This window comes from Plectropomus leopardus, chromosome 20, assembly GCF_008729295.1.
Source record: "Plectropomus leopardus isolate mb chromosome 20, YSFRI_Pleo_2.0, whole genome shotgun sequence".
NCBI classification, from domain to species: Eukaryota; Metazoa; Chordata; class Actinopteri; order Perciformes; family Serranidae; genus Plectropomus; species Plectropomus leopardus.
Window position 1 is genome coordinate 5,562,804 of NC_056482.1, and position 16,843 is coordinate 5,579,646.

At 39.5% G+C, this 16,843-nt stretch overlaps 1 protein-coding gene across 1 annotated transcript in view; it reads left to right on the plus strand.

Moving 5' to 3' along the window:
* Window positions 1-16,843, plus strand: part of fcho2 (FCH and mu domain containing endocytic adaptor 2) — a 66,982-nt gene that overhangs the window by 28,466 nt on the left and 21,673 nt on the right. The window contains exons 7-17 of the mRNA XM_042509971.1: window positions 3,786-3,882; window positions 8,546-8,590; window positions 8,767-8,836; window positions 8,931-8,955; window positions 9,212-9,268; window positions 10,077-10,134; window positions 10,349-10,524; window positions 12,960-12,984; window positions 15,044-15,088; window positions 15,786-15,825; window positions 15,999-16,084. Of these exons, the coding sequence (XP_042365905.1) occupies window positions 3,786-3,882; window positions 8,546-8,590; window positions 8,767-8,836; window positions 8,931-8,955; window positions 9,212-9,268; window positions 10,077-10,134; window positions 10,349-10,524; window positions 12,960-12,984; window positions 15,044-15,088; window positions 15,786-15,825; window positions 15,999-16,084 (724 nt within the window). The remainder of the gene's footprint in view (window positions 1-3,785; window positions 3,883-8,545; window positions 8,591-8,766; window positions 8,837-8,930; window positions 8,956-9,211; window positions 9,269-10,076; window positions 10,135-10,348; window positions 10,525-12,959; window positions 12,985-15,043; window positions 15,089-15,785; window positions 15,826-15,998; window positions 16,085-16,843) is intronic.

Below are 16,843 nucleotides of genomic sequence, written 5' to 3' on the forward strand. Positions count from 1 at the left end.
CTGCCAAGTGTTTCACCGCACAGAAGGAAGCGTGCAACTACTGCTCGCTCACCTAGCATCACTGAGCTAGCAAACAATACAGCTCAGCCAAGGAGGACTCCTTATAATTTAAACATGCAATGATTCATTGATTTGTTTTTAATTATTAAAATAATTGCCAACCAATTTGATAGTGGAATAATCCAATAAATTTGAGTTGGTTTTCTGAAAGGAAAAAAAAGTACAAGTTCTTTGCTTCCAGATTCGTAAATGTAAATATTTTCTCGTATCTTCTGGTATCTATATCCACCTCTGTGACATTAAACTGAATATATTTGGGTTGTGGCCAAAACATGACATTCAGAGATGTCATCTCGGGCTTTAGGAAACTGATTGACATTTCTCACCATTTTCTGACATTTCACAGACCAAACAACTAATTGTGTAATCCAGAAAATAATTGACTGAGTAACAGACGATGAAAATAATAATAGTGTCGTTCCACAGAAAGAAAATAGTTCCTACATAAAACTGCTCACAACAAGGTCTGTGGATTACCTTGAATCATCATGTCATGATTTCTGGAAAGAGACATTGCTGTTGAGTTTTTTTTAAATTTTTTGTTTTGTTTTGTGTTTTTTTTTTTTAGTTTTGAGCACCACGAGCTGAGTGCGATCTATTTATATCACATTGGCGAGAAGGCAGACGTCTCTACGGTCAATATCTTCAAGACTCTGCATCTCACACCAAAACTGTCTAGATTGATAAATAGCACTACAGGGAAGCTCAGAAAATATGTATTTTTGATTTTAGGGTGAACTGTCCCTTTAATCTCACATTAAGGGCAGGTGTGTCTGTTAGGTTTGCGTGCTATGTTTGTTTTTGTAAGTGCGCATGTGTGTGTGTGTGTGTGTGTGTGTGTGTGTGTGTGTGTGTGGATCCCTTGAAGGCAGATGCATGTTTTGAGCATGTGGCTGAGAGACGAGGTGTGTGTGAGTATGTGCCTGCGTGTCTTTGTGCGTGTGTGCGAGAGGCGAGCAGGGCACGCAGGTTGATGACATTACTGCCCTCCGTCATGGCAGCAGCACCTGACAGATCGCGTGTGCTGCACCGAGCATACTTCCTCACCGCGGCAGCCCCTCACCCACATCACCCCCCACCCTCCCCAACATCCTCTCCTGCCAGGGCACAGAAGGCTAATGCACTCCACCTCGCCACAGGGGCCCGGGGGGCAGACACATATGTGTGTGTTTGCGTGTGTGTTTGTTTGATAGCGAAGCCACTCTACGCTTACAGTATCACGCACATCTAAATGGTTTGGTGAGATGGCACAGTCAGCCGCTGTTCTTCATCCCCATGCCTATACATCGCTTTCACTTCCCCCTCAGTGAGCACACAAGCACACATGCACATCCAAAACAAACAAGCAAACAAACACTATCCTTCCTTTGATACTGCCCAAAGGGCATCAGCAGACCACAGAGCCAACAACAATGATTCAACCCGACACAATAGAATCACAGTTAAGTACAGTACGTCTCCACAGGCCAATTACCAAAAAAAATATTAGAAATACCAACAAAAGGCAAAGCAGTGGCAGTCACAGGAAGATGTAACAGCAACAGACTGCATTTGTCTCCAGTCCTGTATGTCATAAACAACATTTGATACTAATGCTTGCTTGTATAGTATGACATAGACTAATATTACAAAAGTCTCACACAGTCAGAACAATACATTTAAAGAGGAACACCACCTAAATTAAGAATTTCCGTTGCCGAGAAAAGTTTAATCAATATTTGTGAGCATGAGCTACTCTCTCTCAAAGCCAGAAACCAGAGAAGCCAGTCTCAAACTTGTGATGTCATCAAGGTGCTTCATAGACAATGAATTGGAGTCTGATTTTGTGGACCAACAGAAAGTTAGTTTTCTTTTTTATACTCTTTTTAATACCCTCTGTTGTAGTGTTCTCAGTTCTGAAACAGAAAACGTCTCCATATACTTAGTACATTCCCCCGGCGGCTCTCTGTGTCATCTAGAACATCTTTCCCCGTTTATTTTCGATCACAAATTTGAGTTTTAGCACTTTAGTTTTTGGATTTGGGACAGAGTTGGTCATGTTCACTAATATTTTTGGACTATCTTTGACCATGGGAATAACATATATGAATTTTGAAAGTGGGTGTAGCTCCCTTTTAATGTCAGCCTGCAACACTAGCTTATCTGACTGCATTCATCCCAACTAAGGACGAATACTTTACATATATAACAAGCAATTATATTGGCATGTACAGGAAAGACTAATCCAAGTGGGAAAAAAAAACAACCCAATAACATCAACACAGCATAGCGATTTGTACATCTCCTTCAGCTTAAAGGATTTCACTTATTGCAAATTTAACTTGTCAGTAAACACAATATAGAATGACTGCACCTAACAGGATACAGTGTGCTGGTATTAACAAATTAAGACAGTTTATTGCAGCTACAAAACTTTTTTTATTTTACTTTTACTGTACCAGCATCAAAGTAAATTAAATGAAAACATCTCATTCTTCAGTGGGACTCAGTACATGGCAAGCCGCAATGTAATATTTACTATGTGTTCCATCTTTGCTGGCGAGTTTGAATGTTATTCTCACTTGGTTAAACACTTCTGTTGAGCGTTGAGTACTGGTAATCATCACATTTTCTGTAAGGGAATTGGACCACAGTAAATGACCCAAAATAAATGTTTTCATTAATTGATTGTGGTGAGTATAAATGATACATAAATCGAACAATTAACTGGGTAAATTCTCAACCCAGCACTAAATGAATCAAAAATTTACCAGACTCTGCTGCAGTTTGACTTGTTTTCTTGTGTGCATTTTCCAACAGCTCCCTTATAGGGAGAGTTCAGATTTGAAGTGGTGTTTTATAAGATACTTATACATAGTCAGTGCATTACATAAAGTAGATGTTGGTCAGCACACCTCCAGTTTGGAGAAGCAGGCAGGGGTACTGCCATGGATGTTAAAACATTTTCTGCTGTGGATGGGGGCCAGCAGTAAAATGTATTTCAGCCACCTAAAAAAATCTATATCTGTCTAAGTTTAAGATATTAGGACTATTTTTTACTGCTCTAACTTGCCAGGCAGCCTTTTCTGACAGGGAACGGAAGCTGTTATAAATGCTTTCTTCAAAACCACCAGACTCCATTGACAAAAACAGTCAGTTTAGCTTGTTGATTACAGGAGCTGCTGATCTACTGGTGGATTGATTGGTTAGTTTGTTTCTGTTATTGTGCGACTTCTGTGACTCTGAAGGAACCCTTTTAAACGCCAAATTCTTACAATAATATCTACAAGTGAACTGATCGAGGTAGCAGGAGACCAGCAGCTTCTGTTTTCAGTGAGTAAATTATTGTTTTTCTCAATGGAGTCCGGCTTTGAAGATAATAACGCCATAACAGCTTCAGTGTCCCGTCAGAAATTGCTGACTGCAAGGTAAGCAATTAAAAAATATTCTAACTATAGCATACACTTGAACTGATATTTATTGTTTATAAGTAGAACTTTTTTAGGTAGTTTAAAACATGTTTTGTTGCTGGCCCCCATCCACAGCAGCAGGTTGCTCAGCTTATGTGTGGGTTTTCCAGCCTGCCTCTCAAAACTTGGGGCGTGCCAACTGACATCTACCATATGTAACACACTTACCCTGGATAAGTGACCCATACAGCATCATTTCCAAAAATTCAAACTGTCCCTTTAAATTTCCAAGTTACTGTTCTAAGTAACTGTGATGCATTGTTTTGGATTTTGTAGGTCCACCATGAATTTGTGAGGAACATCGAGAACACCTCAGTGGAGAGTTTAATACACAAACTGGCCGAGAGCAAAGGAACGGGCAAGGAGAGACCAGGTGAGCCCCTGGAGTCACACATATTAAATTCTAATAACAACTGTTTTTCAGTGTCTGTGTTGTGCATAAATAAATGAATGGTCAGGGGAGCGGGCCTTCTGCCTGCTCCTGCCTTGTGGGGAGGGTTGGGGTGTAAAGAGAGGGGCAATTAGAAGTAAGAGAGGGCCATCAGAGTCAATCATAGTAATCTGCTGTAAAGGTAGGCAGGCTTGGCATTCCAGTAAGCATGTGACACAGAGGGGGCTTTGCTGTGCTCGCAGACTAAGCAGGCAGAACCAACCTTTTCAGGAGGTCAGAGCTCAACAATGACTCTTGTGTAAACTTTGCCATGCCACAATAATCAAGGGAATACTCCTCAGACTCCTTCGGCTCTACCCCCCTCACCTCCCTCTTTTTCACACACACACGCTCGCAGCTCATTCATTGACAGTTACTCTCGCAGTTATCGCAGCAGCTTTGAATTTTTCTTTACTTTTTATACCGTTTTTACTTTTACAGGCATTAATCAGAGTGTAAAACATTCTTAAGTTGTCTCCCAAATATCCAATTACTTCACCAGTCCCTGTACTTGTACTACATTACGTCAGGTCACAGACACAAAGGGTTCACCTCCGCTGTGTTTGTGTGTACACAAATGGTGATCCCTGTGTCCAGACGCTGCGTCCAAGGAGTGGTGGCCTTCATTTGTTTGGACAGCAGAATTAATTGAGGCTAAAAAAACGGTCAGAAAATTCCTCCCGTATCAAGCTGTTCATTAGGGATTGCGCAGCAGCCCCGGCCCTGTCAGAAAAATAACCTGTCTGTCCCCTGATTAAATAGCTGAACGGATGGCCGGTCCAGTGCCTTTAGAGAGAGAGAGGTTGAATAAACTTTCTATTGCGGAAACAATCCCAAAGTGACACGCTGCGAGGCAGGGGGGTTCGGAGTGTTCAACGATATCCAGCTGAGCTGTCAACTGGCGGCGGGCCAGACACGCAAACCCCCCTCCGCCCCTCTCCCACTCCCAGTGCCATGTGAAGCATATGCAATTTAAAAAACCATTCTCCGCTCATGCGTGACTGCATGCTTCCCTCACAGAGAGTAGAAAGAAAAGAAACATCTTCCCCTGTATAAACAAAGTCGTCTGTCTGTTTAGGAGATGTTTAAACAGTTCCTAATGTCTGCCCAGATTTAGGTAATATTCATGTGTCTGGTGTTTAGACTTTTTTTGCAGTTGGTGTGCATAAATATTGTCAGATGCAATCGCAGGATGCTCGCGGCAAAGAGTTCATGCTCTGCCCGGGCCTTACGTACACCCACAGCATTTGTTAAACATCCCAGAGCTCAAATAAAAGAACGCAGTGTGTAATTTTCCAGTCATTTCCCCCCCCCTTTTCTGGGTCCTTTTTCATTACTTTTGTTTGACAATATCTCCAGCTGATGCATTTCATGAAAGATGATGTCAAATGAGATAATGATGGCGAGCTTCCTCTCCGGGAAAAAGACACACCTCATGAGTTAAAATACTCTCACCTGTTTTATCTCAGCGCACTGACCCAATGGGGAAACAACTCTCCTCCCATGAGAGAAAGTTCTTGAATGAGCATACCAATTTTGTTTTGATTGGCATGAGACTCTCCTCTCGTGCACACACAAACAGTGGTTCGTGCCGTCGCTGTGTGTTCGCCGGCGGTGAAGAGGCCTGATATTGCACAGTAGAGTAGATCGGTCATTGGTGTACTTTATCCACTTCACTTGGCGTGATGCATGCCTCTCGTGACTCGCCGCTTCCCTGCGCTTCACTCAGCGTTGCACACGCCAAACAATGCGTCAATTCTGCTCGCGACTGGCATCCTCTGGGGAGAGCGCGATGGACTGCTGCTACTGTATACGTTCTGAGTTAAAATATCATTAGCTTTGTTGTTTTCAGGTCAAGGCATGTTAGTGTATCGGAAATATTGCCAGAGGGTCCTGCCCTATCTCTCTCTCTCTCTCTCTCTGTGTCCTGCTTATCTTACAAGCTATTAAACTTTCTAGTTATACGCAGTCTATCTGTGTCTATCTGGACTCATCCGGATCAGCTGAATCATTTTACGTGGATTAAATGATTTCACTTTCTTTGATTATATACTTGAGGTGTCTCTTTCTAATACATAACAGCATCACACAACTCTAACAGCCCAGCCTCCCGGATGTCTCTGATTGACATGCACACTCATTGCATGCCCTGCCTCTGGTTTTTTCTACAGCTTTCAGCGCGTGTGTGTGTGTGTGTGTGTGTGTGTGTGTGTGTGTGTGTGTGTGTGCGCGCGCGTGCGTGCGTGCGTGTGTGTGAGCATGTGTATGTTTAAGGCACCGTCCCCCTTTTGAAAAGCCTCCGTAAATGTTTCCGGAGGCACATTTGAAGCGTGACAATCCGAGTGCAGGGCCTCGGGAGGTGAATGTGTATAATTGATGAGCATTAAATTAAGTGTAAAGTCTGTTGTTTCTCGCCGTTTTCTCATCGTTTGAATGATGGATCTAAATAACCAAAAGCAATGTTATTTTTTGTCAAGATACATCCACGGCTGGTTGTGCTCCGAGTGATATTGCGCCTGTTGGCTGGAAAAGATACGACAATTTGTTGGTTCAATCTATTAATCAAGGTTGTCTTGGTTGTTTCAGTGGCTCTGTATGTTTGTGTGTTTGTTTCATCTACAGTGTGTTGTTTGTTTCCAGCTAATTTTTGCATGCCAGAGAGAGAAGGGCATCTTTAAGCCTGAGAGCAGATTTGTCCTGTGTGGCTTTAAACACTTTGCTGCATGTGATCTCGGACTTGTTTGTCTTATTGTAATAGGGTTAGTGACTTTGCGTGTCCAGTGTGGGGGGCTTTAGTTTCATCTCAGTTTAGTCTTCTTACCTGCTGTTTGCTGTGAACACCGAGGCTCCTGTGGAGTATAGAATTGGTTTAGGACTGTAGTAGTGTTGTTAAAAAAACATCAATTTATCGATTAGGAGTGTAACAGTTCTCAAAATTCATGGTTTGGTTCCTTATGAGAAAGTGGTGTCACAGTATTTGATAAAAGTACATTTTTGTCATTTTCATAACACTAATATCATAAAGTAAGATCTTTTTTGACTTTGACTGACTTAATGTTCTTAACGGCATATAAAATAAAAACAGCTCCTTATGAAATATTAAATGTAGTATTTTAGTAGGCAAATCTGTGTCTGAAATGCTAGAGAAATTTCAAAAAATATAAAAATAGATTTTCTATTTTTTGGAGCTGTTCCTCATTCATTGAGATGTAATACCGTTCCATTAATCATTTGCCACACTCTTGGAGTGCAGAGCAGCCGAACGTCAGGCACACTAAAAGAGAAACTTAATCGTTCTTTCTGCTGGGTCTAAAAGTCAAACCTGCTAGTCACAAACTGCAGCTGAGGAAAAAAGGAACTCCTGGAGAGCTCTGCCTGCGCTGCATTCATAGACCTGCAAAAAACTCTGAGTTTAGAGAGGAGACACAGAAAGGGACACACAAGCACTTAACAGAAAAAAAAACTCAGAAATGGCTGTCTTAATGCTGCTAGGATGACATTACCATATGAAGTTTGTGTTGCTCCCTATTTTTTTTTAGCTCTACCTATCGACACATGTGGGTGATGTCAGCGTGAAAGAGTTGACATGTTTGAACTTTTCCAGTGATGTTGTGTAGCAGATGCAACATACCGTTTAGTTTTTATCCATCACTCTTTCCTCATCGCTCTCATAATTCACAGCCAGACCTCCAAACACCATATGTGATGGTTTTGGGTGGGAGGGGCAGACAGCATGTTGCCTGTTCCGTCGTGTGGGCTAGCCTGTTGATTGCAGTGGCACTGATGATATTGAACACAATTAAAACTGTATATTTTATTTTTTCAAATTTAATAGGATTAGTTCCAAGAATCGCTCGGTTTGTGATGCGAACTGAACTGTAAGCCTCATGTTGAACAGTTCAATACAAATACATGTGTTGTTAAAACCCTAATATTGATACATATCGAAATATTTAAGACAATTTCAATAGTCATTTTCTGCAGTATTGATACATGGGTGCCCTTTTTTGGCTTTCTCTTACTCTTAATGTTTACCACAGTCGTTCTGCTGATTTGTTTCTAACCAAGAATAGGAAAGGTGTCATGTTAAAGTCTTGTTATTGACATCTTCCAATTAGAATTTTTCAATTGTACGCCCAAAATGTCAATTGTGGCATAAGAAAAATTGCATTGAATATCGATATTTTTCAAGGAATTTTATCAAAGCTAGAATTTAAAGTGTGTTGATTCTCATGTCCCCATTGGGTTTTGTCTGTGTCTCTTTGAGGAAGGCTCTGTGCTGTAGAGTAGTCTTTGCGTCCCCAAGAGCTAAGTGTCACGTCTCTGTGAGGGCCACCAGACACACAGTTGACTCCGCTATTGACCCTGTCTGCCCTCTGGGACCAGCCCTCGCCCTGTTTGTATACACACTCTGTATGGCACGCCAGACTGCATGTTGTGTGTTGGCCAAAGTGTGTGTGTGTGTTTTGTGTGTGTGTGTGTGTGTGTGTGTGTGTGTGTGTGTGTGTGTGATTATTGCGTGATGTACATTCACGGCATTCACAGCAGTGGGTCATTGACCCTTTCTATGCCAAATGAACCTAAAAAGGTTTTTTTGTCTCATTAGGACCCATTGAGTTTGAGGAGTGCAATACAGCTATTGCTACTGAAGGTAAGGATGTTTACAAAATTAAAGATATAAGAGAAAGATATGAATTAAAAAAATGCAAAAAAAAAAAAAAAGAGTTTAAAGCAAGTTAAAAATTCATGTTTTTGATATTGGGATCAAGAACATATTTTTTTTTTTTTTATCTATGGTTGAAAAATGCTTTTTTTGTGTGTGTTAAGGTGCCAAACCTAGAAAGAGAAAACCATTTGGCATCCCAGGTCGCAGGAAAGACAAAGACACAGACTCCACGTGAGTAAAGACGTGTGCATCTTTAGTCCACAAACACAATTTTCTCTCCTGTAAAAAGACCTTTTCACCATGATGTGACTATTCTGTCCTGCAGAGAGTCTACAGAAGTTGAAGCTGCTGTGAGTATGATTTTTATCCAAAAAGAAAAAGGGTTATCTCTTAATTTGTGTTGACAGTTCAGATCATATCTCAGCTTTGCATGCTATTTGGATTTCTGACAGGAGGAGGTGGAAAAGATCCTTGCTCCTTTCATTCTCTCCCTCTGTTCCCTCCCTCCTGTTTGTTTTGTAGATTTGCTCATTTATTCATTCAGTCACTCATTCATTTATTCAATCATTCATTCATTCATTCATTTCTCTCTGTTTGTGCTTGTAGAATACTGCCAACGGTGCTCCCCCCGGATACTACGGGGCCATAGACATCCAGAATGCTGTGAGCAACACACACACACACAGAGTTAATCCTATTTTTTATACCTTTTTATATATGTCACATTAAACGAATACATTTTATCATCATATAGAAATTTGAAAAAAATACAGAAATAAAAAATAAAAAAATAAAAAAAGGAACTTTTCTATTCATCAATAAACTACATAATCTGCATGTAATCCCCTAACTTCGAAGACAATAAGAAAATACAGATTAGAATAAAACACAAACAACTAAAAAATAACCTCATGAAGTTTAAGTTTTGAAAAAGATCTGACGTCAAAATTTAGTGTTAGGAAGTCATACTCATATGCTAATATGTAAAGAAAAATGAATGATTGAAACCGCAGCAAGCACTTTTAAATGGTTAATTTAATTGGCCTGTTTTGAATTGTATAATATTACATGCATTTGCTAATTTTAATACAAGTACATTTTTATTCATGTTGGGCCAAATTATAACAAAAGTTATCACAGGACACTTTTCATACAGAGCAGATTAAGATCATATTTTTTAAATTAACTGAGACCCAACAATTTAAACCAACTCCTGCCAACAGCAAACACTTATAAATTTAAAGCAGTTTGAAGAATTTCTCGCCTAAACTTTGACTAAAATGTCAATTTAAATGTAATTTAAAAAAAAAAAAAAAAACTTTTTTTCAAACTGTAAGTCTTAAAATTCAGTTATCATTTAGATGCTTTAAAATCTATTTATAAAGGAAACACATACAGAACCTTTTTATAAGCTTGTGTTACTTCAGTAAGTTTGATTTTAAAAATGTTTTTTTTCTGTTTCTGTTTGTAGAATGTTCCCCAAGTTGATGCCGAGGGCTTCTGTATCAGACCGGAAGCAAATGAAAACGATATCCTTTTCACTTGTCCTCATGCTGTTCACACTTCGAGGCTCCGTCCAGCTAATAACACATCGAGGATCTGCTACTATTTGTCATGCCGTTCACACCCGTCTGCGGCCTGAGGCCAGGGCTAAATAAAAATGAACTGTACATGATCTCTCTCTCTGTCTCTCTTCCTCCTTGTCTGCTCTGTTGTCTCCTTAACTTTCATTTTTTTGCTCACATGCCAAAGAGAATTCCTTCTATTCGTCCAGCGACTCGGAGGATGAAGATGAGCCCAGGAAGTTCAAAGTAGAAATCAAGCCCGTCAAGCCAAACAACGGCACGCACCAGAACCAAGCCACCATCGACGAGCTAAAAGCCTCCATCGGGAACATCATCCTGTCGCCGTCGACCTCGGTAAGGCTTCACGCAGCACTCAAAAAACACACCAAATCCTAAAAAATCCCAAAAAAACCTGTTGCTGTCCTGCTCTGCTGCAGCAGGAGTTTGCTCAGCCTGTGCAACACTAGAGGGCAACAGAAGAATATCTAACCTCTGTTTGGGTACATTGAACCGTCCTTTCCCTCTTGTACATGCTGTTAGTCTCTTTTTTTGGAGCCTTTTTATTTGCATTGGAAAGACGTGCGTATTGTATTTAATTTATTTCACACGCCTGATTGGCTGCCGAGGTTCCTGTTTGCACACATTTCATGGCTTGTCTTTACTTTGAATTCATTTTCATGTCAAACAACCTTGTGATATTTTTTTTCTTTTCTTTTTTTTTTCGAAAAAGAAATATCAAGAACTCAGAAACAATAATTTCTGAGTTAAGAAATTGATATTGTTGGCTTTTACTGTGGAATCGCACACATGCACACTGCCCTCCTTGTAGCCACTTTTGGGAATGCTTTGCGGCAACTTACAAACACACACTCACACACACAAACACACACACAGAGCCCAGTCTGATCTGTGACCTCAGTCATGGAGCCCTTCATTCAGCTCCTCGTCCCTCACCATCACTCAATCTCTGAATCACTCTCCTTGGCTCTATGAAAATAGCCCGCTGCCATTAAAATTTAAAACCACTACTGCTTGTGTGCAAACATGCAGTGTGTGTGTGTGTGTGCACTGAGCTGTTGTTGTTGTTAATGTTGTTGTGGAGCGCCTGAAAGGGCACGCTCAGTGTTGCAAAGGGGGTCGAGTGGGTTTCACCCGCCGCGCTCCCAGGCTGCACGTTAATGTCACGGCATCTTCTCTCTCTCTCTCTCTCTCTCAGCCTCTCCCTCCGCTCTGACCGCTGTTCCTCCTCCCTGTTTATGTTGTACCTCTCTCTTTTTTCCTCCTTTTTCTTTGTTTGCTTTCACTCTTTTGGTTTTATTGGAGCCCACTTGTTCTAGACAGGACTCTGTTGTGGTTATTTATGAATACTTTATGGGGTTAGTTGCCGAGTTTTTGCAAATGTTTTCCTCCTTTTTTTTCCCCACCATAGGAACAACCGATAAATAAAAGTTAAAAGTTTATAGAGGTAGTTTTATGTAGGATGTTTTTTTTTCCAGTTCATGTAACAAGATTCAGGAGTTCTCCTTTAAACTTTTGACTTTTGTTCATTGCAATTTGGTTTGTTGTCGGGACGAAAACCCACAATTGCTTTCTCATCTTAAAAAGTACAAAAAAAAAAAACAACTGCCGTGTCTCTGATTTGTATTTAAATACCAGAATAGATTATATATGCCTTCCTCTCTGTCTGTTCAGATTTCTTTTTCACACCCTTTTCTTACTTCATATTTGCCGAAAAGTTCTGGATTAAAGTTAAAACACACATCCGACGCGATGACGAACGTTGCATCATCTGGTGTGAATTATCTAGAGATTTTCTTTTCCTTTTTTTTTTCCTCCTCGGTGCTCATTTTTCTGTCTTTTTCATTTCTCCTCCTGTTTGGTTCTCCCTCTGCGGTGTTCCCTTTATTGAAATAGCAATGGAAGTCGTGTGTGTGTGGCCAGCAAGAGCCCGTAATTGAACCCATTTGCCGCTTAGCGCCTGTGGGACTAAACCCTGGCCTCACAGCTCCACAGCGGTTAAACGCTTTTGCTGTGTTCCTTAAACCCCCATTTTGTTTCTTTTTCTCCCCTCCTCCCTTGACAATCCCTCCCCCCGCCACCTCCACCACCACCACCTTTCTCCTTGTGCGAATAAATTCTTTATTGATATTGATGCTCTAAGTTTCCATCGGGTTGCTGACCCTTGAGAGCGGATCTTGCAGATCTCGTGTTACGCAGCATGACACGGCACATTTATGTCCAGAAAGAAAAGGCCGTGTAGGAAGTTGGTGAAGTGTCGGGATCACGCTCTGTGTTGTCCCTGACAGATCGCTGTACGAGCTGAGATGCAACGGTTTTGCGCCGCTGAATATTTCACCCTAGGTTTAACGTCTGGTATGTGTGAGTGGAGAGTAGCCCTGTGATTTACTGTCTTTAACTCTGAAGTGGAAAATTCCCTCTGCCACTGGGAATACTTAATAATATCGTTTTTCCCTACAATTTTCGTTGTGTTTTATATAGTTGAAATCTTATTGTTGCACAATCACTATCTAAGGCTTAATGTTTCAATTGATTTTAAATTTTAAAAAAGTCTGAGCTGCATTTAACAAAGTTGAGAAAAACCGGATGACCTTTAAAGGACTTCATTTCACTTTATTAAAAGCTTGTGGATCATTTCTGTCGTGTCACTTTTGTCCAACGTAATTTTTTTTTTCCTAAAAAGTTGAGCAAAGTTCTGGCAAGTAACAATCGAGTACTTCGTGGTGGGTCGCACGCGTCCTTGATTAATTAATGTCTGTTTTTGTTTTCAGGGACAGATGCGGAGGAACCAGTCCAGTGAGTATTTTTCTCCATCTGACCTCTCTGTATCTGCGTGTTGCTTGGATGACTGTGAAGGAGGTCGACTGTCCAACTTCTCAGCTACATTTTTCTTGGCACAAGTTGTTTTTAAAGAGGTTGTTTTAAAAAAGGAAAATCCAGAAATGTAGCCAAAGCTAACATCCCGAGAAAAAAGTAAATAACTGTACTTTTTTGTAAATGTGAGCTTGAGGGATATTTCCCTCCCATGGTACAAATAAGATTAATTGCTTAATTGGCTGTTTATGTTTGGACATGTCAGAAATTATCTTTTCCATTCTGCAAACTGGCAGAGTTTGGAGAAAGTTTGTTATTGAGAAAGTGCTTGAGAAATGCTTTAAGAATAGTTAGAGTTCATGTATCATGCTCAATAAAGTGTTTATACAGATTTACAACCCCAATTCCAAAGAAGTTGGGATGCTGTGAAAATGTAAAAATAAAAATACAAACAAATTAAAATAGAAATATAGAAGAATAATTTGCAAATCCTTTATGACTTATATTCAGTTAAGTACAATACAAAGACTGATTTTGTAAATATACACTCATTCTGAATTTGATGCCTGTAACACATTCCAAAGAAGCTGGAACAGAAGCAGGTTTAGCACTGTCATGTTTAACATATATTTAATTGAAAATAGTACAAAGACAAGATAAATTATGTTCAAATTAACACTGTTTTATTTTGTTTTTTGTAAATATACAGTCATTTTGAAATTGATGCCTGCAACATGTTCCAAAAGGTTTCGGACACGGGCGTTTTTATAAATGCTTGATATCACCTTTCCTTATAATGACACTCAGTAAGTGCTATGGATTTTTAAAGTTCAGAAAATGAACATTTTTCCCATTTTTGTTAAATGTACCACTTCAGTCTCTCAACAGTCCGGGGTCTCTGTTGTCATTTGCTCATCATACTGTGCCACATATTTTCAATTGAATACAGGTCTGGACTGCAGGCGGGCCAGCCTTGTACCCAGACTCTTTTACTATGAAGCAGCGCTGTTATAATTCATACAGAATGCTGTTTGGCATTGTCTTGCTTGGATAAGCAGGGACGCCCCTGAAAAGACATCATCTTGATAGCAGCATATGTTGCTCCAAAACCTGTTTCAGCTTTAATGTTACCTTTACAGATTTGAGAGTGCATTTCGTCTTCAGCCTGGAGGACACCGTGTCCATGATTTCAAAAATAATCTGAAATGTAGACTCATCAGAACACAGCACTTTTTTTTAACTTTGTGTTAGTGAGTGTCAGATGAGCTCAGGCCCAGAGAAGTCAGCAGTTGATACAGGCTTTCACTTTAAATTCACTTGCATTTGTAGATGTAGCGACTGATTTAGTTCACTGACAATGGTTTTCCAAAGTGTTCCAGAGCTCATGTAGTAATATCATTTATTCAATTTATGTTGTTATTTTATGAAGTATTGCCTGAGGCGTCAAAGGTCACAACCATTCAATTTTGGTTTTCAGCTCTGCCTCTTACATGCAGTCATTTCTCCATATACTCTGAATCTTATGAAGATATTAGGATTGCCCACTACCAATTAACTTGTGGAATGTTCCAAATGTTTGGTTTTTTTTTGTTTGTTTGTTTGTTTTGTATTTTAGTATTATTTTGGTGCTCCTGTCCCAACTCTTTTGGAACGTGTAGTCAGCATCAAATTGAAAATAAATGTGAATTTACAAAAACAACTATTACCTTTATTCTAATAAATATCAAATATCTTGTTTTTGGACTGTACAATTTCATTTACTTCATGCACATTACTGACATTAATAATGATCGACACAGATTTACAAATCATTGCATTTTTTTTAAAAAAAATCATGTTTACCACAGCATCTCAACAGCATAGAATATGAATCTAGAGAGTCTTTTTATGAGTAAAAAGTATTTATTGTATATTGTATTGTTATTTTCACATACTTTGTACTTAGCTAAATGGTAATAATATTCACATTTTGCTTCTGAAACACAGAGATCAATTTACACAAGGTATTGCATTGATAGATGTATACTCTACACACACTTAGGGATCACAGGAGTATCCACATTAAGCTCTAAGGCTCAGGGTCGTGGTGAGTATGTTTTCACTCCAGCAGTTAGCCTACAGCCCTGCCTTCCCCTCACAAAGCCTTCATCTCTGTGCCCTCATCGGAGCCTTTCACACAGCCAGCTGACACACGCTAACACCACTGACACTGCGTTCTCTCACTGCAAACTTTTAGTTCATTATTAAGAATTTACACAAATGTATAGTTTTATATTCTGGTCCTCTCCTCTTACCTCTGGTGCTTAAGTGCTGCTTCAGGTTGCTTTTATTGATCTTCGCAATGCGTTGTAACACTTTAGAAAGGGGCACAAAGTAAAAAAAGCCATGCCTGATTTTATTTTTTGTTGCAAAATCACTCCCCTGTTTTAAAGTGTTACCATTACATTAAAAACACATTTCAAGTTGCAGTATTTGGGTAAGATTTTAATGTTTTCTTGTGTAAGGCAGAAATAAGTAAGTAGTTACTGCAAATACACTTCTATGACTTTTTTGTGGCAGATTCTGGTTCTCATTTGCTCAGTCAAAATCTCTGTTTATAATTCTGGTTTAAGGTGTGATGTAGTTTAAACATGATTTTTGGCAAATGTCTTGAATAGTCATCGGTGAAAACCTCTTGTGTTGGGTTTTTATTTTATTTTTTCATTGCTGTGAATGTGAATGATCTGTCATCACTCTGTGCAGCTGCAGGTCTTATTTCTCTGTTTGTTTTCCTCATTTTGCAGGTGATGAGCTGGCAAAACCCAGAGTGCCAACATCATATGAGTATGTATAAAAGTCCTCATGACTGCCACAGTTTTCATCATTTTTACAGTATCTATGTCATTCAAATTGTCTGTTTTGTATGTTTTGTGACTGTTTTTACTGAATAATGGTTCTGTTTTTTGCTTGAAATTTTACTTTAAGTGTGACGTAATTCTCACTCTCTCCTCTGACAGACTGACCAACAATGACCTTCTGTCTCTGGACCCGTTTGGGCCGACTCCCGCAGCAGGCTCCTCTTCCTCTGTGTCCTCATCAACAGGTAATCCCTAATGCCTAATTTTATCTTGACTCCTGTGCACATACATTTCTACAATTCATTCTAAAATTTAAGATTGCATGTATGCTCTTTTTATTATATGGTATTCCTTAACAAAATGTGTAGTACCTATAAGGCCGGAGACATGCTTGCTTTTTAACAATGCATTCACATAGTTCACCGGCTGTAGTCAGCCAGCACACCAGATGTAGACCAATAAACTTGGTGCTAAATGAAGCACATCAGGAACAATGGTAAGTATGTTTCTCTCACTGCTCCTGCCATTAATGTGAGTGTTGCATCTAATTTATGAGGATGCACACAACCAATGCTCCACAGGGACACAGGATATGTGAGGCAACCATCATGCATATGCAAACGTGGTTAAAAGCAAGTATGTTTCTGGCTTAAGAGGTGACTGTAATTCCCTTAGGCCTCCAAAACCAGAACAAATTGTCTTGATTTCTTTCAAAAACTAAAAATAGTAATAATTAGATATAAACACACCAAAAAGTGCTAAAAAAAAAAAAAAAACAGTAGGAAAATTTCAGTTAGCTACTGTAGTTAAATTAATTATAAATTAAGACTTCTCAACATTTTTTTTTTTAAATCTCTCTTGTTTCTTTCTTTTTTAGCGAATTTACAGACAATTTTCTTATCACCTTTTGCTAATTTCTTGCACCCTGTGGGACAGTTCTTGTCAAGTTGCTCATTGCCTTTCTTTTTTCTTTTTCTTTTTTTTTTTATTACATATTTTTGAAC